The 25327-nt window shown below is 37.3% G+C and overlaps 1 protein-coding gene across 4 annotated transcripts in view; it reads left to right on the forward strand.

Annotated features, from left to right (window-relative positions):
- The window catches only part of TTC28 (tetratricopeptide repeat domain 28), a 609862-nt gene that overhangs the window by 163385 nt on the left and 421150 nt on the right, over positions 1–25327 (forward strand). Inside the window, exon 1 of one of the 4 annotated variants that reach the window (XM_036220514.1) lies at positions 8879–24009. The exons of the other annotated variants lie outside the window; for them this stretch is intronic. Coding sequence (XP_036076407.1) covers positions 23983–24009 — 27 coding nt within the window. The 5' untranslated portion in view covers positions 8879–23982. Of the gene's footprint in view, positions 1–8878; positions 24010–25327 lie in introns of those variants that run through there. 4 annotated transcript variants of the gene reach the window in all.

A 25327-nucleotide genomic window follows, 5' to 3' on the forward strand; every position in this document is an offset into this window, starting at 1 on the left:
TGTGTTCTAAGTTAATTTATGGTTGCCTCTTCATATCCTCCTAGTATATCACTTAGCAAGGTTACAGCAGATGTTGGCATAATATATTGGATATTAGAATGCCGATTATGGGTAGTGGGGAAAAATAAGAATAAAGGGGCTATGCTGGGAAACTAATAAAGGGCAAGGGATGGGTACTGCCAAAGTCTGGGCACCCATACAGTACAGAAGATGTGGGTGCTGACCAACAAGTATATGCAGAGTGCTAGTCTCTAAAACCATCTGGCTTAATGCATTTATATGAGCAAATTAGAGATGTAAATGTGCCCATGCAGGATTAATCATGCACTGTGCTGCTCTTTGCTAGTCTTAGTGCCAAATCACATTTCACATTCTTGGTACTCTGTGTGATTTCTTTAGATTTATTACTTTCATTTGGTATACAATGTTTTATATAGCATTAAAGCTTTACAGTGGAATTTTTTGATGTTTGTACCTATAGTGTGGAGGAAGGATCTCAAGGGGAAAGAAGAAACAGATCATAAAATCAGTATTGTTTTATTTCCTTTCATTGCTCAAATGCTACCTAAAATTCTTAGTAAATTTGCTGCTGCCTCCAATTTAAGAATATCTCGGCATTCTCAGATATAACCCTGTATTTTCTGGCATTTTTCTTTTGTTTTTCCCTGCCAGCTTTATTGAGATATAATTGACATATAACATTGTGTAAGATACTTATATGTTGCAAAATGATTACCCCCTTGGTGTTAGCAAATATCTCTATCACGTCATGTAATTACCATTTCTTTTTTGTGGTGAGAACATTTAAGATCTACTCTTATACTAACTTTGAAGTATATAACACAGTATTATTAACTATAATCATCATGCTGTACATGAATCCCCAGAACTTATTCATATTATAACTGAAAGCTTATATTTTTTACATTTTTCTAGTTGATATTCTTAATGTCAAGAGTTGGGAGACTTTTGAGTGAGAAAATGTGTATGGACTTGACAGAGGTCATAATAACTTAAGTCTTGGTTCTCAGAAACAATGAAATGTGATCATCATTGTGGCAGAAATTGCTAGTTGTTCCCCAATATTCACTTCCCCTTTTTTTGTAGCATTAAAATCTGCAATTAACTGGACCTTTGGCTACCCAGAATAAAGATTACATTTCCCAATCACACAACTAAGTTGTATTGATAAACTAAAATCTGGCCAGTGGGATGTAATCAGAAATTTCAAGTACAATTTTTGGGATGTGACTTTATAAGGGAAGGATGTGCTTTTCTTTCTATCTTTCTCTTTCCTTCTGGCTAGAATGTGGATACGATGGCTGGTGCTTAAGTAGCTATTTGGACTGTAGTTGAAAGCTATGTGTTGAAGATGGGAGGAGGCAAGATAAGGTAAGAGATCCTTGACGATAGTGAAGATGATAGACCAGCTTTGGACTTCTGATCTCTGGACTGTGTTTATATCAGAGAAAATTAAACTTCTCTTTTAGTTAAGCTGCTGTTAATTTTGAGTTATTTAACCCTGACTAATATAGTCATCCAAGGCTTATTTTGTGCCTGTTATAAAGTTGGAAAATTAACTATTTCTAGAATTTATATATGTATTTTTTAAAATTTAAAAAAATTAGTTTCTGGTTTCCTTTTGAATATCTGTATCTAACCTATTGTATTCCTGTAATTTTCCTGCATGCAGAATTTACCCTACTAATTGTGTTTTGGGAAGCTAGCTAAAGAAAATAGATTTTTTCCCAAATAAGAGAAACCAGAGTTTGTCAGTAAATCAAAGTCTGTAACCAGAAAATGTAAATTTATGATGTTTTATAGTTCTGCTGGTTATATATGATCATTGAACACAGAGGTGCAGAAATGCAGTAAGAAATTGAAGTTTTGGGGGAGTCTATAAAATGGAAAGCATCTGGTATAAAGTCTGTAAAAGACCACAGTATCAGGTCATTTCAAGTTCTTTTGTAAGTTGAAATTTGGCTTAATATAAATGGCTTCCAAGTGGTATTGCTTCCTTCTGTTCTAAAAGAGGATGTAAAGCAGCGAAGAATGCTGAAGTTCAGTTTGGTGGGTGTAAAAATCCTGGGAGGGTCAAATAGGGTAAGTATCATCCCTTCCAGTACTGAAAATGAAATGATAACAGGGAGGAAGGGACTTAGACATAGAAAAAGTAGAAATAAATGCAAATCTTGATACCGAGAGAGAAAGAGAATATTTCATTTTAATTTCTCTTCTAAAGAAGATACAAGTCTTCAAGTCTGAGGATTTTTTTCTTTCTTGAAGTGAGCAAATGGAGACCAATAGAATCTTACCACATTCTAATTTAGTCTTTTTCATAGATAGGAAAACATTTTCTAAGAAAATTGAAAAGTAAGCATCATCAAGAGATTATAAAAGATATGCATCTAATGAGGAAAATGAAAGTATCAGTATGGTAAATTAGCATCTGGGTTCCTCAGCAATCTTAAGGGTTCAAACATGACATAGCTTTATTTCCCTACAATTATTTCCTTTAACCATGCTCTGCAAAATCACTTTTTCTGGGAAAGTTCCAGATTCCATAACTTTCTGTGTGCTTTTGGGTATTAAAAAAATTTATTCTGGTCTAATTAAAAACTCCAGTATTGTATCCAATTTAGAGTTATTCTTTTTCCCCTTTTCCAGAGCCAGCGGCCCAGGCTTCATCAGGAAAACTTATTTCCCCCATCTCTTCTGGGTCTCTAGCTCTTCAATGTAGTAGAAGGAAGGAGATGGATGGGGTTAAATGTCTCTCACTTTACTGATGCAGTCCTGGCTCACTCACTGTTAATTGTTACAGTTTTTCTGGTCAACATTGGCAGGTGTCCGGATGCTTCTTTTTTTATGGAAGCATGTGTCTGAATATTTTGAAGGACTCTTTGAGAGCTTCTCCACTGCAGTTTCTTAATATGAGACTAAGGTCCAGTTCTGTCTCTTCCAGCCTCTCTCATTTTCCACCTCTAGTGGTACACCATAAAGCCTCCTGCTGCTGGAATCCCTTTGCTTCTGGGTGGTCATCTTGGATGGGATATCAGAAAGATGTCCCAAGCCATTTTCTATGGTATCTAAATTTTGGAAATTTTTATATCTTTGCCAGATGATGGGAGTTTAAGCTATTCCAGTGTTGTCCCTTTCTGCTAGTTCTCTCAAATTATCAAGGCAGATCAACTATTCATTGCTTAACCCAGTAGCTCTCAGAGTGTGGCCCCTACACTAACAGCATCAGCATCACCTGGAAATTTGTTAGTCATGTAAATTTTTGGGCCTGGTGGGGCTCACTTAGCTGTGTTCTGCCATTCCTGGATAGCTGGTCTAACTAATTATTCAAATGGGGGATGAGATGCCAGTCTTCTCTTACTACAGGTACGCTCAATCTTTATGATTAATTTTCTTGGAAGCCTCCAGCCCAGATTTGACTAGGGGTAGGAAAGCCATGGGACTCCCCATGTAACTTTTTGGAATTTCTAATGTTGTTATATAGCCCGGTATGGTAGGAGTGGGAAGGCAGCAGTAGGAAGCTTATTATTATTTCTTCGGGGAGTGGGGGGGGGGAAGGATATTAACTTATGCTATTTGTGCTTGGGGTAACAATCCCCTAATCTCAGTGGCTTACAAGTATAAAGCTTGAGTTCTCATACTGCTTATTCACATTAGCTGCAGTTCAATTGCAGGCCTGCTCTACAACTGTTTTTTCTTCTAGGATTCAGAATGGGCTCAACTCTTATCTGAGACATGCCCATCTCATAGCAGAGGAAAAAGACGCATAATGAGACCATGTGATAGCTCTTAAAATTCTATTCAGATGTGGAAAGTGCCACCTTTACTCATAATCTACTGGCCTGATACCACTAGAGCAGGAAGTATACTCATTTCAAAGAAAGGGAATTTTTTCCCCTTTTTTTGGATAAAACAGGTAGAGAAGAACAGCGAGTATTTTGAACAAATAATACAGTCTGTCACAGTTGTGCAATAAATGGTAGCATATTATTGTTAAGATATAGTTTCCACTTTCAGTAGACAATAGGAAAGGAAATACTAACAAATATTCAACAATCAGAGAACAACTAATACTAAACTTAAGTATAATTATAACATGGGGTTAGAGAAGATAGTAAGACAATCTACATGATGAATGATGGCCGTGATTGGAGTGGCAGGACATGAGAAAGGAGGGAGTTCCAGAATGGGGCAATCAGTTAAGCCATGGCCTGGATGAGGGGAAGCCCTTCTATGGAAGGGACATAGAAGAGACTTTATGGATTTGAGTGACCTGATTTTAGAGTCAGGAAAGATAGGGCTGGTGAGAGAAGGTAGGCCCAGATTATGGAGGACCTCAAAAATCAAGGGAAAACGTTGGATTTGATATTATAGATAGCAGAGCATTTGTCATTTTCAAAGATAGACTCAGTAGAACCATATGATCCAGTGGAGGGAGAGAGCTAGATGGAGAATTTTAATGCTGTTTTTGCCATTTAGTAGCCATTTATCTTTGGATAACTCAGTGGTTATTTATTCCTTCAACAAAGTAAGAAATATTGCTGTGTATAGGCACCATTGCAGGTGCTAGTGATATAAAGATGAAGTGACAGAGATCTTGTTTTTAACAAAGTTGTAGGCAATTGGAAGATAATTATAGAAAATGAAATAATGACAATAGACAAGGAAGTCACAAGAAGGAACAAGCATGGGAATGTACCTCTTTAAGAGGCAGACCATAGGTAGACAGATCCTACCAGTGGGTCAATTAAGTTAATTGTATTTTGAATATGATGTAGCCATTTAAAATTAGAGGAGATAGCTCATGAGGTGTCCTAGATATTCTTTTGGGTGGAAAAATAGGTCATAGGTTCGTATATAAAGTATTATCATGTGAATTGGAAAGAATGTTTGTCTACGCATAGAAAAGTTCAGGTAGTGGTGGGGAGGAGAAATTTAACTTTTTGTTTTATACCCTTCTATCTGTTAACATTCTACAATAATATATTTTAACTTTAAATTAAAACGTTAAAAAGTATCTCATCATAATCATTTACCCATCACTTTATTTTTGAACTTAAACATATTAATACTAAAACCATCATGTTAATATACTTCAACTCTGACCTGACTTAATTTATTCAGCTTTTGTCCTGATAATCCTAACTGCTTCTCCTGTTAGAGTCTCATCCAATAGTTATTCTTTTCCTATAGACTCTGAGGTTTACTTCTTTGTTTTTATTTTCTATTTTTAAAATTGTGGCAAATATACATAACAAAATCTACCATTTTCATCATTTAAAATGTTTGTATTTAACCCTTTTCCTCAATGAACACATTACTCCTCCTCTCCATTCTTCCTCCTAAGGACAAACAATGTTTCCAAAAGAACAGCCTTGAAACTGATAGTTATAGCCAAATCTGGGGTATTTGAGAGCAGAGGGCAATCCAAAATAGGCAACACATACCAAAGATAAGAGCCGGATGGTAGGTCTGGTGTCAGCTGTTCTTGAGGTATTCATGAGCCAGGCATTAAGTCAGATTTCTAGATATTCAGAGACAAGGAATAAACAACTTGGATAAGGGATGTGACTCCATAGTGTAGCAGTGAGCATGTCTGCTTTACATGCAGCAGGTTCTGGGTTTGTACCCCAGTGGAACCACGGTCCATGGTCTATAGCCATGCCACCCTGAACAAGCTCGATGTCTGATCTCAGAAGGTTAGCGGGGTTAGGCCTGGTTAGTACTTGGATGGGAGACTACCTAGGAAGTCCAGGTACTCTAGGCATAAATAATAAAAAAAATGAAACAAAACAACAACTTGGATAAGAAGTAGGCACCAGAGAGTTAGGACTCAGCTAGGAGACTGAGGACAAAGGCAAGGTAATTGCATTGTTGACGTGGAGCAATGGCAGTAGCAAGAAAGAAAAGAAACTGCTAATACATACTTTCTGCAAAAAGTAGAAACAGGTCTTTTAGTGTAGGTGGGTTGTACCTGGAAGAGGGCAGCAGGTGGCACTTTGATCCTGTTTTAAGAGAAGGGTTGGAGAGCAAGGCCAATTTTGTCAAGTTTGATTCACCTTCTTTAGGCTTTCTATTAGAAAAAAGACTAAAATCTTTGAAGTAGGAATATTAAAACTCGCAAACCAGACCAATTAGCAGTCTCATCTCCTCTGTCAAAACACACAGACACTACATGCACGCGTGCACACCTGCACATGCTCACTTGCCTGCAGTTAGGAGACCTTGTGATCTTTGGAGTTGTGTTCAATAATCTTTTAGTGGAACGCATGGTACATTAATGATCTGATAAACTAGAGTGTACTGTTATTCTGGTAAATATTTTAACACTACTTTCAGAAACTGACTTAAAAAAAGGATTAAGGCTTTTTATTCAGGAACATACCTTTTGATATTTCTGTTTTTACCAAATCCTGGTGTTGTATTCGAATCTCTATTTCAGGGGAGATTATTGAGAAAGTTATTGAAAAATAGGTTTAGATATATCTGGAACTTATCAAATTGTCTCCATTTCAGAGTGGTTGAAATGAAGTCCATAATACCTTCAAGCTAAAAATCTGCTTTTTTAGGTTACGTATTTTTGTTTGGATGAATTTACCTTGTTTGTTTTGTAGAATTTTCCTATCTCTAGCAGTCCTTAGACATGGCTCCCCTGTTCATTTAAATGTCTTTTTTTTTGTTATTATATTGAGGTAAACTTTTTGAGGTAAAACTTTTAAAAGATTTTGATGTTAAATTAAGACAAAAATATTTACGGCAAGCATATTTTATACCTAGACAGCCCAAATGAGTTGGCTAAGATACTAGAAAAAATAAGAGTTCAATAAAATAAGTAGCATTCTATCCATGTTAGAAAATATAATAGGAAAAAAAAGAGGCACATTTATCGTAGCAAAAATTACTTAAGAATATGTAATATGTAATGTAAATAAGAACTATGCATGATATATAATGAAAACAGTAAAAATATCAACTAAATTTTTCTTGAAATTTGACAGGATAAATTTGGAATATATGTGGAAGAATCAATAGGTTAGAATATCTAAGATTACTTTGATTATTTTGAAAAAATAAACTAAGGAAAAGGGATTAATCTATATTATAATAAAGCACACTTTAAAAAAACATTAATTAAAACTATACTATTTGATTGGATTATTGTAATGATTTAAAAATTATGTATATAAGAATAACTATGAAAAGCTAAAAATTTCTGGACAGCATGAGTTTTATATTTTGGAATATGCAAATTGTGGCTGTTACGGGTCTTTAAGACAAGACTATGCTTCAGGAAGTGGAGGTGCTTTTTTATTAGGTTTATTTTTTTTAATTAAAAATTTTTTCATTTGCAGTTGACATTCAGTATTACATTAGTTTCGGGTGTATAGCATAGTCATTAGACATATAACTTACAAAGTGATCCCCCTGTTAATTCTTACATTCACCTGACATCATATTTAGTTCTTACAATATTATTGACTATATTCTCTAAGCTGTACTTTATATCCCTGTAACTGTTTTGTAACTGCCAATCCTACTTCTTAATTCCTTCACCCTTTCCACCCAGCTCCCTAAACCCCCTCTCATGTGGCAACTATAAGTTTGTTCTCTCTTTCTCTGAATTTGTTTCTGTTTTATTTATTCATTTATTTCTTTAGGTTCCACACATAAGTGAAATCATAAGGTATTTGTCTTTCTCTGACTTATTTCAGTTAGCATAATATCCTCTAGGACCATTCACGTCATCGCAAATGGTAAGATTTCATTCTTTTTTATGGCTGAGTAATATTCCACTGTATATATATACCACATTTTTTTATCCATTCATCATTTAATTGGAGCATGTAATTCATTTACATTTAAAGTAATTTTTGATAGGTATGTTGTTATCTCTATTTTATTGTTTCCTGATTGGTTTTGTAGTTCTCATTCTCTTGCTCTCTTCTCTTGTATGTTGATGACTTTGTATAGTGTGTTTGGTTTCTTTTATTTTTATTTCTTGTATATCTCTTGTATATTTTTGGTTTGTGGTTATGATGTGCTTTATATATATCAAGCTATGTTTATAGCAGTCTATCTTAAGTTGACGGTCGCTTAAGTTTGAACGCATTCTAAAACACTACTATTTTCACTTACTTCCTCCATGTTTATGTTTTTGTCATTTTTTACTTTTAGTGTGTGTGTTTGTGTGTATTCCTTAATTTACTGTTGTAATTACACATGATTTTCTTACTTTTGCCTTTTAACCTCTAGCTTTAGTGTTTAATTGATCCACTGCTTTTATTATATGTTTGCCTTTGTCAATGAGAATTTTTTTTTCTTTGTGATATTTCCTATTCCTATTTTTTATTTTATTTTTTTTCTTAAAGAAGCCCCTTTAACATTTCCTGGAATACTGGTTTTGTGGTGATAAACTCCTTCAGCTTTTTCTTGTCTGGAAACTCTTTACCTTTCTTTAGAGTCTAAATGATAGTCTTGCTGAGAAGAGTAATCTTGGTTGTAGGTCCTTGCTTTTCAGCACTTTGAATATTTCATACTAGTACCTCCTCCAGGCAGGCAAAGTTTCTTTTGAGAAATCTGCCGATAGTCTTATGGGACCTCCCCGTAGGTAACTAACTGCTTTTCTCTTGGTGCTTTTAAGATTCTCTCTTTGTCTTTAAGCTTTTGCATTTTAATTATGATTCGTCTTGGTGTGGGCCTCTTTGGGTTCATCTTGTTTGGGACTCTACACTTCCTGAACTTATATGTTTATTTCTTTTGACAGGTTAGGGAAATTTTCTATTCTTACATCTTCAAATAGCATTTTAAGTTCTTGCTCTCTCCTTCTCCTTCTGGTACCCTAGTGGTGTGAATGTTGTTACACTTGAAGTTGTCTCAGAGGAACTTAAACTATCCTTATTAAAAAAAATTATTATTTTTTGCTGTTCCTACTGGGTGTTTTCCACTACTTTGTCTTCCAAATCACTGATTTAATCCTGTGTTTCATCTAATTGCTGTTGGTTCCCTCTAATGTATTCTTCATTTCAGTTATTGTGTTCTCCATTTCTGACTAGTTCTTTTTTATGCTTCCCATCTCCACTTTAATCTCTTTGTTAAAGTCGTCACTGAGTTCACCTACTTTTCCCCTAAGTGGATTGAGCATCCTTATAACCAGTGTTTTGAACTCTCTATCTGATAGATTGCTTATCTCCATTTTGTTTAGTTCTCATCCTGGAGCTTTGCTCCGTTCCTTCATTTGGGGCATGTTTCTTTGTCTCCCCATCTTGGAGGCCTCCCTGTGTTTGTATTCAGTAGGGCTGCTATATCTCCCAGTCTTAGTAGAGTGGTCTTATATAGAAGGTGTCCTGTGGGGCCTAGTGGCACAGTCTCCCTGGTCACCTGAGCTGGGTGCTCCAGATGTGTCCCTTGGGTTGTATGTGCTTTCCTATTATAGTTTAGCATTGATTGCTGTTGGCATGCCAGTGAGTGGGTGGGATTGATCCTCAGGCTGACCGACTGTGAGGTCTGGCTGTGACTACAGCAGACACGCTATTGTGTGAGGGCTGACCCCATGGAGTGGGATTTGCTTTAGTAGGGCTCTGGTGCCTGCTAAGTACACCCTTTGGGTGTGTTTGTGGCGCTAATTGGAAGGTACTCTGGTGTGGTCTGAAGCCAGCCACTAAGTGTGTGAGTTCTGGGGCCTCTTGGGAGGGGCTCTGGTATAGGTCAAGGTCAACCACTGCCTGTGTCTGGCCTGTGGCCACAAGGTAGGAGCTACAGAGTGATCTGAGTTTGGTAGCTCCCTGTGCTGGGGTTGGAGGGACCCCTGGGAGTGGTTATGCTTTGAACTGAGGCTGGCTGCCACTGGCTTGGGGCTGCTTAGCAAGAGGTATAGGGCACATTGGGACAAGTTGCTGCTTGTTTGGGAGTTTGTGGACCTTTGAGAGACTGTAGGAAAATTTTTAGTGTGGGCCCATGCTGGCCACTTTTGTGGATTGGGCTCTGAAAGAGGTTTGGGCCAGGCTTGTGAATTGGGTGGGGTCTCAGAGAATCACCAAGGCGAAGCAAGGGCAGTGTTAGCCAGGTTAATGGAGCCTTAGATTTGGCACTGGCCAGTGCTTGAAGGCTGTGTGTGGGGTGAGCTCAGCAAAGGAACTATAGCACCTGCATTTTAGTCCTGGGGAGAGCTGTTCTTCCAACTCTCGCCCTGAAGTCAGAGAATTCACTTGCTCCCCATATATCCCTGGTACTTTTCATGCAGCTGTTTCTTCTTTGAGGTTAGTGAGGGCAAGTGTTTGTGAGAGAGTGAGTCTGTGCTGGGGACCTTTAAGAGAACACCTGGGTCTCTAGCAGCGCTCTTTCTTTCCTAGGCTGAGTCCTTTATGATTTTCATAGCCAGCTGTTGTGGGGACTATTGCTCTGAGCTGGGGAGCCTAGTGCAGGGCTGGGACCCTTTGCTCCTCAGTGGAAACCTCTGCAGTTGAGTTATCTCTCCTGATTCTTAACTGCCACATGTGGGTGTAGAACCAGCCTGTTTTGCATCTTTGCTTCTCTTACCAGTCTCGACATGGCTTCTTCTTTCTGTCCTTAGTTGTAGGAGTTCTGTTCAGCTAGTCTTCAGGTGGTTCTAAAGGGTGGTTGTTTTATAATTTAGTTGTAATTTTAATGTGGTTGTAGGAGGAAGCGAGTACCGTGTTCATTTACTCCATCATCTTGACTGTAAGTCTAGGTTTCTTTTAAAGTTGGAACTGGTTTTGACACATAGAATAGTAACCGTGTTTTAGGAATGGAATTTTAAAATTTCATCTTGGGAGTGGTGGTGCTAAAATTGGTAAGAATTATAAAAACCTTTCCACATACTTTTGTTGAGGGGCATTGCAAAAAGGTCTGTGCACAGGTTTTTTTTTTTTTTTTACAAGTTTATAGTCATGGATATGTTAGGTTAGTATATGTCGTTATAAAGCTAATGATTAGTTTCATTTTTATTTGGTATTATTAGCTTTTGTTCTCTTTCAAAGGGTCCAGTATGTGGAAGGTGCCGTATAGAGCCATGGTGTTCTTAGTAGAATGCTATGAAATATTGACATATTTTATTACATCTTTTAAATGCAGTATTGACAATGGTAATTACAGATTCTGTGGTATGTGGTTATAATTAATTTATATCATCAGCACATGTCCATAAATAAAATAACATTTAACTAAGAATGTTGATCTGTGTTTTCAACTTTTCATGCTGACATTAGTTTGCTAATTGTTTGTTTTTGTTGTCTGGTGCTAGAAGATAAGTGGTAGTTCATGCCAAAGATTTTTTAAAAAAATTATGAGAGAAAAAGTTGTAAGTAGAGAGAATTATATATTAACTTAATTTTTTGTGAATGAAAAAAGCTGACCACATTTTTTATAACAGCTTTAGTGTGATAGAATTTGCATACCATGAGATGTACCCTTTTAAAACGTATAATTCAGTAGTTTTTCATATATTCACAACGTTGTGCAACCACTATCCAATTCCAGAAGAACATTTTTATCTTCCCCTAAAGGAATTCCATACTGATTTGCAGCCACTCTTAATTTCCCCCACGCCAGCCCCTGGCAATCACTCATCTACTTTCCATCTCTATGGATTTGCCTATTTTGGGCATTTCACATAAATGGAATCATGTAGTCACTTTCTTTTTCTTGCAGCAGAATATCTGAATCCAAGTCTAGAAAAACCAGCATTGTTATCAAAGCAAATTTGAGCAAAACTTCTATTTTATTGCTAGACTGGATTCTACCTCCTAGGAAGTGGGGTTATACATGAAAGTGTAGATTTGATGGTGAATTCATCAACCTCTTCCTTGGGGTTGCAAGAGGGAGGAATGCTTAGGAGAAATGCAAACAAGAAAACCTTTTAAGATACTACATAAAAAAAGATGATTAAAAATAATATTCGAACATTTTAGTTAGGTCTTTAACCCTTTCGTTGCAGTTTTTTGCTATTTTATTTTTGCCATTTACAGTATATAGCTAACCCCAGCTGCTAATGGAAAGTTATCTTTTGCACTGTGTTCTATATGCAGAAGACTGACAATAATTTTGTTAGATGGTATAATTGATAAGAGTATTTTTATGAGGGTTGGATCTTGAAATTACCACCCATGAGGGTTAGTTAGTAGTTATCTTATATGTGTACATTTGGAACTTAAATGGAAAATTCTTTATGATCCTAATTGCTGTTACTTAATTTGGTAATCAGAGTGTCCACTGTCTGACCCATTCATATACTTTTGAAATACGAAGAAAAAACCCTCTAATATTTTTACTTGGATGGCCAGATAGAGAGCACTTTTAAAAATTAGCATATGAATGTTTTGATTATATCACTTAAGACAGCCTGTCAGTTTGGCAGCTCTTAGCCTGTTATTTCTGTGTCTTCTCTTTCTTCATTTTCATGTTTTGACAAATGAGATTGTTCTTTTGACAAGTGATTTATACTTTATCTAAGGATTTCAAAGTGTTTTTAATTTATTTATTAAACTATCTAAAGATCATTTTATCCACCTTTTTTGGGTAATGTAAGATTCTCTCTAATACAAATGAAAATAGAAAGTGATAGTCCTGGAATTATTGAAGTAGAAAACATTATTAGACAGTAATTATTTTTTGGAATAATTATTGCTCCTTTTTTCAGAAGCTTTTATTTCTTTCACTTGAGCATCACAGACTTGGGCTTGGGTGTAGTACTGATTTAAGGGCATAATTCCTTTGTATGTCACTTGGGAAAGTGTATCTTTCAGAACTGAAGATATCCATTGATAAATGAATAAATACCATGCAGAAATTTGTTCTGCAAAAGGGAATCTTATTATATAGCTGACATTAAATTTTCTCATTTGTTTAATGACTATTTAATAAGTATCTAATATATACTGGGAACTGTTCTAGGTACTGGTGAACAATAGAGATAGAGATCCATAGACCTGACAATCTGTTGGATAACATAGAGATCAAATGAGTAAATAATGCAGTTTCAAATTGTAAAATGTGGCTTGAAGAAAACAAAGCAAAGTAATAGAATTTGTAGTGAATGTGGGGAGGGAATTAATTTTGGTCAGCAGTCCTCCCTGAGGACTTGCTATTTGAAAAGAAACTTGAATATTGAGAAGGAAATACTTATTCTGGAGGAAAAGAATTCCAGGCAGACATAACTGCAACCATCAAGGTCATGAAGTAAGCATAAGAAGGCAGATCTGGCTACAGCACAGTTAAGAGTAAGTATGGTCAGAGATGAGGGTGAAAGGTAGAGGCTAGATCACATAGGGTGGTAAAGGCTTTGTATTTTATTCTTTGTGCAAAGGAAGCCTTAAGCAAATTTTAAGCAGGGGAAATACATGATCTGATTTACATTATAGAAAGATCACTGGCTATGTGGAGAAACTGAATCATAGAAAGCAAAGTGGAAGCTTTTACAGTAGTCCAGTTGATATTAATGAAGTCTGTGGCTAAAGGAGAAAGGTAGAGGTGATGAGAAATGGCAGGAATTTGGATTAGAATTTGTGGGTAGAGAGCTGAAGACTTGTTGATGGATTAGATATTGAGAATGAGGAAAGGACAGGAATCAAAGTTAACTGTAAAGTTTTTCATCTGAGCTACTAGATGAATAGAGATGCCGTTAATTGAGATAAAATAAGACTGAAGAAGGACCAGATCATTGGGACAAAACCAAGAGTTTCGTTTTGACTATATAAGTCTGAGATGTCTGTTAGACATCTTAATGAAGATGTTGAGTGGGCAGTAATTTATGTAAGTCTGGAGCTCAGTAGAGAGGTAAGTATTTGAGGCATAAATGTGGGAGTCATCATTTAAGAGAGTATTTGGAGACTTGGGAGTGGCGGAGATAACTGAGGGAGTAATTATAGCCAGAAAAGAGGGCAGAAGACTGTGCCTTGGAGCTCTCTAGCACACACACATATCTGTTCATGTATATATGTTTGTACAAGAATCATTTGTGTCCCAATATAAACAAAATCAAATGTTTCTGTGTGAGTCAGCCAGGGTTCTTAGTTGCAAGTAACAGAAAACAACTGTGACTGTTTTTACCCAAAAAGTACCTGGATTTCAGCCGTAATGGTGCCACAGCAACTGTTATACCCTGGATGCCAGAGCTGGAGCTGGATGTTGGATACCATGATGAGCTTCAGTGGCACTAGTAGTTGGAGATTGGTTGTGGCTACTGCCAGAGTAAATTCTCTGTCACTATTCTTTATCTCACTTGCTTCACGTTTAATGTTCTATCAAAGAACTGAGCCTGTATGTTGTGTCTTCATCCTAGCTATCAGATGGTGGGAAAAAGTAATTATCTGACCTTTTTGGTTTCTATCATGAGAGATATTTCCTATAGTCCACCAAGACTCAGATAATGGGAAATTCCCCCCAAAAAGAGGATGGGAGCTCATTTACCAGACCGTTTAACAACCACCATAAAAAAATATCACTTTCATGACTGTAATCCATGTGATTGCTTACAAATTCATAATTATAGAGTTAAGCAACAAGTCATTAGAGGGCTTTCACACGGATCTCAAGAATAATATTTTAACTCTACTGACTTTATTTTCTCATAGTCTGTTTCCTGCCCTGCGATTGAGAAGATATAAACTTTTCCTATGTTTCTTTTAACCATAGCCATAGAAATATAGCCTCCTTTGGTTAAAAACGCACAAGTAAATAAATCCCCAATTCAGGCCTCTTTCTTACGTAAAACTTACGTATTAAAACACTTCATACATAGTTACTACCACTGCATCCTTAGGATTTCTTTAGAAAAGTTAATTAATCCAAAGATGCATATTCTGGCCCAAATATTGGACCACTGAATCTATCATATGCTGAAATGTCCTCCAGATCGATAAATTATGTAACAGCAAAATTACACATGCTCTCTGGCTATGGCTACCTGGTAGAGAGAAGTATTAACATTGTAGCCCAAAGAATGATAGTCCATTGATCTGATTTATATGTGAAAATTTGTAACAATCATAGTATTCTTATGATAGAAGATTAATTGCTTGCTAAAGAGATAAAGTATTTTTAGGTTAGCACCCATGTTCATTAATAAATGTCATTGGAAAATGATTGAACGCTGGGCTTTTTCAATGAGTGCAAGATTTTGGTGTCTTACTTTGAAGAGTGTTGAGTTACGTGTGGATTAAATTTGGCTTTTTCAAGGTTTGTTATTAAGCTTCATTAGGGTGAGTTTGGAGTATACTTAGGCTAGATCACTCTTTCTGTAAAGACATGACTTTTTTAAGATCTCTACTGAATTTCCCAAACATTCATTTCACTCTGGCTGGTTGAAACTTGAAAGTTGCCCTAGTGAACTCTGGCAGTTGTTCTTGATTACAGCTTCCCTTTGCCTACCCTTGTGACGTTTCATCCTACATTGGCCAACTTTGTATTCAGCCAAAATTCTAGAAGACCTCTGTGTTGATTTCTGGAGCACCTTGTCTGTGTAGCCCCCTTAGAGTTCATCGTCTCCATTTTTTTTTTTTTTTTAACCCTGAATGTTCCAGGAACATTGTCCTTCTCAAACTTTGATCTCTGTCTTCTCAACCCAGCAATACCATTCTCTGCTTGTCTGGTCTATAAAGTGCTTCAAGGTAGAAAGCCAGGTTGTAGGGCTCACCTCATTTGTATTTTTCCCCTCAAAGTTCATAGTACTATGGTGCCAGTTGTCTGAAACAATACAAAGACAGTATTTTTCCTATATTTTATCCAGTTTTCTAGTTACATCAGGAGTGTAAGCCTGGTCCCAGTTGCTCTGTCATGAACAGAAGCTAAAGTCTTATTAGAAAAACGATTATACCACTGAAACACATAAGCATTATTTCTGGCAGTTTATTGCCTTTAAAATATAATGAACACAAAATCCATAGTATGATGAAGAAAGAGAAAAAAAAATCAGGGTTAGCACAGTAAAACACCAATGATAATAACAATACTAAACATATAGCATTAGTATAAGATACGTTAGGTGGATGTATAATTACATATATAAATAAATCCTCTCAACAATCATAGGTAGCTGCTATTATTGTCTTATAGAGTTGGAAACTGAGGTACAGAAAAATGAAGTAATGCAAGGCCACACAGCTAGTGTATGGTGGATCTAAAGCTTGAACCAGGCTATATTGGCCAAATAAAAATTACTGCCTCAGGAAACTGGGTAGGTCTCCCACCCATCCCAAGTGGACAATAAGTTATGTTGTATTTAGAAGTATGGCATTGCTCAAGATTTAATTCTGTCCTCTCTCTACCTCCCCTTCCCACCCTTTTATATTCTTGTTCTAAACTCCATCCCTGGGGAAATCTTTTTTTTTTTTTTTTTTAACCTATAGCTTTATACATATCATCGTTATATGAATGAGCTCCAAATCTCTTTATATCTGTATTACAGATTTATATCTTCAACTCCAGACCATAACTCCATCTACCTACTCCACATCCCTATGTATCTGTTATCACTACCTCAGACTCTGTGTCAAACTGAATCCATTATCTACCTGTTTTTTCTGTGATCCATACCTCAGTTAGTGGAGTGTCTCTTCTTCTGAAAGATGCTAAAAAATTTTAGGGTCATCTTTAAATCCTTCCTTTTCTGTCCCTTTCATGTAATAGGTTTTTAAGACCTCTTTTACTTGTGAAATATCTCTCAAGAAGGTCCTTTTTTTTTCATTTCTTCTGCCCTAATTCAAGGTCTCTACATTCCTTATTGATATAGTGCAACAGAAACGTATTTGACCTTTATGTCTTTATTGTTCTTCTGTTCTTTCTATCCTTCACAGTACTTCCAGAGTTAGCGTAAAACTCAACTAGACTTGCTAATACTTTGATTAAAATCCTCTGCCCGCTCATCATTTGAAGTCAGGAGTTGAGAACAAGGCTTTGGAGTCCAACTGACTTGAATTTCCTTTCAATTACTTTCTAGGTGTGTTCCTTTGGAATTTACTTAACCTTTTAGCCTTAATTTCATCTTCTGTAAAATGGGCATAATAATAGTTCTTCATAAAAGTGTTAGAAAGAATCAATAACAACAGCAACAATACAAAGTATTTCAATGCTTGGCACATACTCAATACATGATAGTTATTATTAATATTGTTAGAATAATAGCCCTCTAACCATAACTCTACTATACCTTGTCTTGCATTAGGGGTTTTAGATCTATTAGATGACTTGCTGATGTGGTCCACATTTCCATACCTCCAGGTTTTGGCTCTTACTCTGTTCATTCAGTCTGCTGCACTTCTCCCCAAACCCTCTCTTCTGCTTGTTTAAAGGCTACTGCGCCACCCCTCCTGTAAATCTTTCTCAATTACCACCATCAGAATTTGTTATTCTTTAGGGCTTCCATAGTCATAATGAGAGAATATGTGATTAATTATTCCATTCTTCTAGCACTTATCAGGACCAGTGTTAGCAGCTAGCGTTATTGTTATTTTTATTAGTTGTGTTATCTGTCTTCTTCCACCTCTATCACACTACTGTTTCTTCCAGAGCAAAAATCATCTGATTTATTTTTGTCTCCTTTCACAGTGCCTATTATAGTCCCTTGTATATAATGAGTACTCAATGTGTGTTGAATTTAAAGGATTGGGCTTCATCCTCTAAACACTGCGTAATAGAGGAAGGAAGTGAGGTGGGTAAGGTTAGGGATGATCTCTCTGGGTGTTGTGGAGTAGTTTCCCTCCTGAGGAATGGGAGCATGGTCCTGCATCAACTTGGGTGTGTGGCACAGTTCTCTCTTTCACAAGTTATTTTAGTGTTCTGCTTTTAGCAAAGCAAGACCTTTGTATTCTGAAAGCGCCAATTGTGTGAAATATCACTAATAAGGAGATAAAATTATTTGGTCTCAAATATGTTTCTACCTTTATCCCTTTACTTTCCTAACACTTCTTTAGATACTTGAAAATAATGAGAGGCCTTTTGGAAAATTATCATTTTTCAAATACTGGTTCACATTGACTTTAATATACTACTTCTAAAACTTAATAAATGTAAATAAGTATGAAGCTAGCCTTTTCAGACATATATCCTGTGATCAGTGTCAGACATATCTATCACTCTTTAGGAAATCTTGAAGAAATTTATAACAATGAAAAGTGTGTTTTCTTCATTCATTTCCTCTTTTCTACTTTTGTTCAGATTTGAATTGGCAAGTAGTTATTGAGGAAAGTATTATTTTAATAGACTGTTTTACAGTATCTGCTTTTAGTAAAGTGATTTGCAAAATGCAATGTTAAAGAATGAAGGAGTTGTAAAAATGTCTTGTAGTGGCTGCAGATCTGAAAAATTGTGTTCTAACTGTTTGATGCTGGATCTTTGAAACAATAAGTTAAATTACAACATTTTGAACTCCATTAGCTTGGTAATTCAACATAAATAATCCTAATGGAGAAAGTATATTGGTATAACAGTAATTCCTTAAATATTTCAGGTATACTTACTGATTCAACTTGGAGTAAGCAAAATAAATAAAGACACACACAAAAACAAGGTGATTTAAGATAGTATTAATATTTAAAGACTAGTAGGTAATGGTCTTCTTTTGAGTGTTACCTATTAAATGAAAGTTGAAATGCCAGACAGCCGGGGAAGAAATGCCATACAAACAAGTGACCCAAAGGCACTATATCTAAAAAATTGAAAACCAATTTAAAGTCTTGTATTACTTTGAAGTTTTAGATTGATTCTGTCTTTTTATAGAAGCATAAATATATTTTTGCTGTCTCCTTTCCTGATATAGCCCACTATTCTCAGACCTTCCCCAATTTAATGACTTTGTCTTTTATTAAGTCCAGTAACATCTGAGCATGAGAGATTGCTCTTCAGTCCACAGATCATGCGTGGTATGCATATGGATTCACAGATGCTGTCAGAAAACCACCCCACAGATTAGGAACCACGTAGGTCCCTTAATTTACATATGGGAAAGTGATGCCTTGAGTGGTTTAAGTCAGCATTCACAAATTATGACTTGCAGACGGAATTTAGACCTACAGGCATGTTTTGTTTGGCCTGTTAGGATGCTTTAAAGTTTTTGAGCAAAAAGTTAAAAATCAGGAAATTTTTAGCTTCTCATGCAGATTAAGGGATCTGGCACTGTTGGAGTGATATTCCTGCATGACATTAATTGACTAGAGTTACATAGCTGCTTTTTTACATGATTCATGTATCTCCGGGTTTGCATTCTTCACAGTTCTCTTTTGTCTTATACCTGACTCTGTTTCATTTATTCATGTTACCTACCATACCTTTCTGAAAACTTTTATTATATAGTAAGTCACAGGTAGGGAAGAAAGTATAAACTTTTCTCCTGACTCCGAAGCGATTGTAGGTTTCTGCCGCCATTACTCACGCATTGGGTTTTAGTTCTTTCATTGCCATTGACTTGCCCTAGGGCACTGAACTGGCCACTTAACCCCTCTAAATTTCAGCTTCGATATCTGAAAATGGTCATAATAAGCATTTTAATCATGTAAATAGTTAAAAAAAATCTAAAGGGGGCTGTTATCAAGAAAATGGTCCTGTCTGTGTAGTAAGACTGTCAGACTGCCAGACAAAAAGGAAGAATATGTTTATTTCAGATGATATAATTACATATAAAAGCCAAAATAATTTATCAATAAATTATTAGATTTCAAGGATTAAGATAAAGTACTCAAGGCCTTTGGGTAAAACATCCCAATTACTTTCAAAGGCAAAACAGTTGGATTGGCATTAGACTTTTGAAAACTTACCTATAAGGCAAAGGCAACAAGAGAGCACGTTTAAAAATCAGTGGAAAAGTAAAGCCAAGGATTTTTATTTAACCAAATATCTGTCAGTTATTCAGGCTACAGAAAAACAATTCTCAGCATACAAGAAATGAGGGAATCCTATACCTATTACCTCTTTTTGAGGAATCTACTAGAGGATGAAATTTATCCAACCAAGTGGTGACAGGAAAAATTTCAGCTAAAGGACTAATGATGAGCATTTAAAAACATATAAAGGTGCATCTAAGACTGAATAAAAGTAGGAATGAGGGTGGAAAATGAATTTAGAAGTGCCACATATTGTGACAAAGCAGAAATAATGCCACTAAAAATTGGGAGGAAAAGAAAGAAGAAAATGAGAAAATAGAAAAGGTGTATTATTGTATAGATGGACATTAATAAGATACTAACAACAAACCTGATAAATTAGATAGTAAAAAGTTAAACAAGTAAACAGGGCACTAAAGGGCATTAAAAAAAGGTAAATGTATGAAGGTAATCACTAGGAAAAAGATAGAACTAGGTGGATGGGAAAGTGGGTAGAGGGAAGGGACAAATGGGAATGGGAGCGAATGGATGAGGAGGAGTTATGTTCTTCTCTGAGTATGAATTTTCAATAGCTTGGACTTTAAGAACCATAGTCATGAACAACAACAACAACAAAACTGAAGGCTTATATAAAAAGCAGCCTCATCAAGCCATAGTTAATATTTTGTTGTATATTAGATTGCTTCAAACATACCCTTTGCCCAACTGATAATATCTTCAGTTTCCTGCATTCTACTGGATAAAGTTCAAATTTCTTTGCCTTACAGTGTTCCTTACCATTTGGTTCCAACATACCTTGCCAAAGGATCTTTTACTTTGGAATAGAATTTTACTCATTTACCATTCATTCTCTACTCCATCCCCCATTCTTTTATCCCCTAAATGTTGAGCATCTCTGCTGTGCCAGGCACTGTTCTGGGCACTAGGAATTATAAAATTGAACAAAACAAATTATCTATCTCTATCATCTCATACTTAGCCTTCACTGTATCTTGAATACATCTTTCATATGATTACCTCATTTATTCAAATTATTCTTATTTTCTTTCATTATTTCATTCAATAAATATTTATTGATTGCTTATTGGTATGAAAACAAGTCCCTACTCCTTTGGACTTTATGTTTTTGTGGGTTGAATAAGATATTAAATAAACAAAATATATGTCATAAGGGCTTTGAAATAAAATATAGCAGCATAAGGAAGATAGAGAGTAACAGTGTGCAGGTCATGGTGCTATTATTTTAGAAGGAATGGTCAGAGACAACCTTTCTGATATTTGAAAAGTCCTGAAAGAAGTGAGGGAGGGAACCAAAAGAATAACTAGAAGGAGAAAGAATGATTCAGGCGGAGGGCACATCAAGTGTATGCTTGACATGTTCAAGGAACAGTGAGGTGGCCAGTGTGGTAGGGGCTGAGAGAAGGGTAAGAGATGAGTTCTGAAAGGTAATGGGGTCTAGTTCTGAAGGGCATTACTGGCTATGGTAAGCACATTAGTTTTTGGCTCTAGAATAAGTACTATCTCCTCTGAATTTTTAATTCAGTTCATTTGCGAAACCCTCTTTGACCATCTCTGTTTATAATGATTTCTTCTTCTAACTCCTGGAACACATAATGACCACATAACTCATGTGTTGCTTAATTAACTAAGGCAATGCCTGGTTGTCTTATTCTGTTCTGCCCTAACATCTTTGTAACTTCTTTTAGCATAGGGACTTAATCTTATACCTTTCTATCCTACATGGTGCTTTGTACCTTTTTGGTACTTAATACATATTTGTTTTGTGAGGCTCTGGCCTCAGATGTCAGCAATAGGAATTTGAAAACCTAGTCTAAGAAAGAAGTGAAAGGATGTGGTGATGAATTAGATATGAGGTACATTAGATAGATTAGATATTAAGGTTTTAGTTTGTGATTCTGGAAGAATAACAGTGCTATGGACAGATAAGGAAAAGTCAGAAATAAATTGATTTTGGAGTAGATTGATAAATTTCGTTCAGAATTTATTGAACTTTCCATGCTAATAGCATATCCTTGCTAAGCAGTACAGAATGATTTGGGTATGTCAGAACATATACAGAGTATCGGTGTTATTCATGGCTGCTGCCTGCAGTATGTCATTTCAAGAGCAGGAACAGAACAGCTTATTCATTTCTAGTGCCTAGAACAGGGGATGGCAAATAATAGGTGCTTAAGTCATAGGCACTTAAAAATATTGAGATGAGAGGTGGTAGGTGTGTAGTTATGACGCACATCATAGAAAGGGCATAGGCTTTAGAGTCAGGTCATTGTGGGTTTGAATTCCCGCCTTACTACTTTCTATGTGTTGTGGTCTTGGTTGAGCAAGTGACCCCTCTGAATCTCAGTGTCCTCATCTGGAAAACGAGGACCTTCCTTGCGGGCTACAGGGAAGACCTTGCAATTCAGACCTTTCTCAAGGGCTGTGAGATAATGAATGTAGGCATAGGCCCTAGCATAGAGTATTAGCTTAAGAAATAGTACTTATTCTTTCAGCTATAATGGTTAACATTATTAAGAAGATAATGCTTTCACCATTGAATTTCAGCAACATTTTTATAGGCTTAGAAAAAATCTCAGAAGTAATCTGATCTAGTTAACTGTTTTGGCTACTTTAATGACATTTATAGTCTAATATAGTTAGTGTCCGATTTGCATATAATCACCCAAAGCAGCTGATCCTATTTAATGCACATGGAACTCTAGGAGTAATGAGTGAAACAGTGTTGGAACATTGGACTCATAGTACATCAGTTGCTGTTATTATATATATCAGTTAGTATTCTAGAAGCTTATATCATGCTTTATAGTCCTAGCTATCAAAATAGCCTCATGATGGGATAGGAGTTGATAGGCATGTTGGATGACAAATAATAGTAGAAGTACATAGTATTTTGTATTTAGAGATGCATCTCCTTAAGTGACATGGAATCATTTTATAGAAGATGAATGAAACTCAATCTCCATAGCAATATTTTTATAGTAATAAAATATTTTAAATTTAGAAAAGCAGAGTCTATTTTTGATTAATTTTTTTTTTGTCTTGTCAGATACCTTAAAATTTTTTTCTTCAAATCATACATTAAGATTTTATGGACTTTTGGTCTAAAGTCCTTTCCTATCCCTTTTCTCTCTCAATATAACACAAATCTAAGTACATCTGTTAAAGTGGTTTCCTGATTTATAGGTATCTTCTGGCTCTGATTCCTTAGGCGCTATTGGGTGCCTCTGAAACGCATGTTTTACTTTTTGCTTTGGAACTGATGTCGTGGCACTAAGACCCAGAAACCATTTGCTCTGTGTGGCTGGAGCTGGGCAGGCTGTGCTCGAACTGAAGGGAAGGAAGTCATTAGTGCAGACTGAGCTGTGGAGTTGGGTTCTTGCAGGATTTCCTTCCAGCCTTTCCCCACTAAGGTTCTTGGGAATTAAAAAAAAAAAAATCTAAACACACAAACCAAGTTTTCCTATTTACAGTGTTTAAGGAAGGTAGGCATTTGGGGAAGGGCAGATCCTTTTCCCAAGTTATCCAAGAAGGAAGAGAAAACAGCGTAAAGAAGCTCTGATTACAGATCTTTGGAATTTTCTTTGCTAAATTTTACAAACGAGAAATACACCCAGAATTTTGGGAATTGCTCCAGGCTGCGCGTGAGGGTTTGATTGCTTGTCTAATCTTTTTTTTTTTTTTTTTTTTTTTTTTTTGAGAAGAGGAGAATTCGCCAAAAGGGGTTTGGATGGCAGAAGCCCGGCTGGGTTTTTGCAGCAGCTCCTGTTCTCAGGCTCTTCTTTGAGGGAGGGTCTCTGCAGCCGGCTGGGAGACCCCTGCCGCAGGCTCCTTTTGCAGGCGCTGGCTCGGGAGGGAAAATGCCCTGCTCTGGTAGGAGTATACTGGCTGCGGGGACTTCCTAGCCCGGTGGGAAGTGTGTTCGTGGTTTGGGGACACTTTTCATTGAACTGAAGGCGAAAAGACTGGACTCTCCTGGGCTTTTTCCATTCGCAATGAATATGGGAAAGAATTAGGGGGTGGGAGGGAGGCAGCATGACTTGCAGTCGCTGCTGCCCTGCATCTGCCCCCAGCCCCCAGCCAGCATCTTGATGTTCCACGTATCGGCTGTACAAATATGATGAAATGGCAGCCCCGGAAGAAGGTAAGTGTCCTGGAGTGGGGATGGGGCCCTGATGCCTGACCCAGGGAAGGGTGACAGGGGCCGGTGGCCCTCGGGTCCCTCTGCCCCTTTCATAGTTTGCTGGGCCAGCCGGCCCAAGCAGCTCTGTCCCCTTAGGGACTTGCAGCAATCCTTTAGGGCCAAGTTACCAAGTCTGGTATGCATCCACTGCCCTCTTAAGTTTTTCCTTCTTGGTGAGCCTGGACTCATAAGGGATGACAGCTCAGAAACACCCTCTGGCTTTAGAAGCCCTGTGGAGCTAGCGACCTGATTAGCTTTTTAGGAGCCAGTTAAGAACTGCCGGGGTCCAAGGACTTGATGGCGCCCCATCTCTGGGGAGCCAATTGGAGCTGTACCCCTGACACATTCCTGTGTCTCCTCAGGTGGGTGGTGCTGTAGCACCTCCTTCCCCAAGGGGTTAATAAGCTCGGAGCCGCTGGCAGCCGCTTCCCCAGGGCCCCGCTGGGGGGCGAGCATCCCCAGCACAAGCGTCCAGCAGCTGATTCCCGGGCAGCCCGGCCGCGCGCTGGGCCTCTTGACCGAGTGTCTGGGGCCGGGCCCCGGTGGGCCTTGTGACTGTGGGGTTCCCGGGCAGCCGCGTGGGCCCATGCGAGTGTGTGCGCCGGCCATTGTGCATGGGTGTGTGTCTGTGTGTGTCAGTGTGCACGGGCGTGTGTACATCGATCGTGAGGAAGAGGGGGAGGGGGGCACTTTGCTTTTTGCAAGATTATTTCCTAATATGGCTCCTTTGTTGAGAACTCAAGAAAAAAACTCAGTGGTTCTATCAAAATAAATTGCTATTGGTCCCAGAAAAAACGTTTCTAAAAGTGGGACTGGTCCTTACCCCACGACGTTCAGGGAGAAAGATAGTTTTCTTCAAGTTGTTGGTGGCTGTAGGTTTGGCTAGGGCTCCTTTTTGCTAACTTGTCTGACTGGCGCTGTTTGGTGAACTCAGTGGTTCACTGCATAGCAGGACCTTTTTTCTCCCCTCTACAAATACCTCATTTGGCCATGGTTTTTATTGACATTCTTCTGAAGGAAAACACAGCGAACTGAATGTGCTGTGCCCTTCCCCAGCCGTGACCTGTCTCTGTTAGCAGCTGCCTGGTGTTTTACTTGAACTAGCTAAACTGACTCTTTGTGGCATGATGTGTGATACCATGTTTTATATCAGAGCTGAAATAGAAATCATGTGTGAAATACTCGAAAAGATATTGTGCATTTGTTTTATTTCTAGAGAATCTAACAAACCCTGCTTCAGTATAGCCTGGTGAATTGAAAGGTTTTCTTTTATGTCTAA

This window comes from Rousettus aegyptiacus, unplaced genomic scaffold, assembly GCF_014176215.1.
Source record: "Rousettus aegyptiacus isolate mRouAeg1 unplaced genomic scaffold, mRouAeg1.p scaffold_m13_p_5, whole genome shotgun sequence".
Classification (NCBI taxonomy): domain Eukaryota; kingdom Metazoa; phylum Chordata; class Mammalia; order Chiroptera; family Pteropodidae; genus Rousettus; species Rousettus aegyptiacus.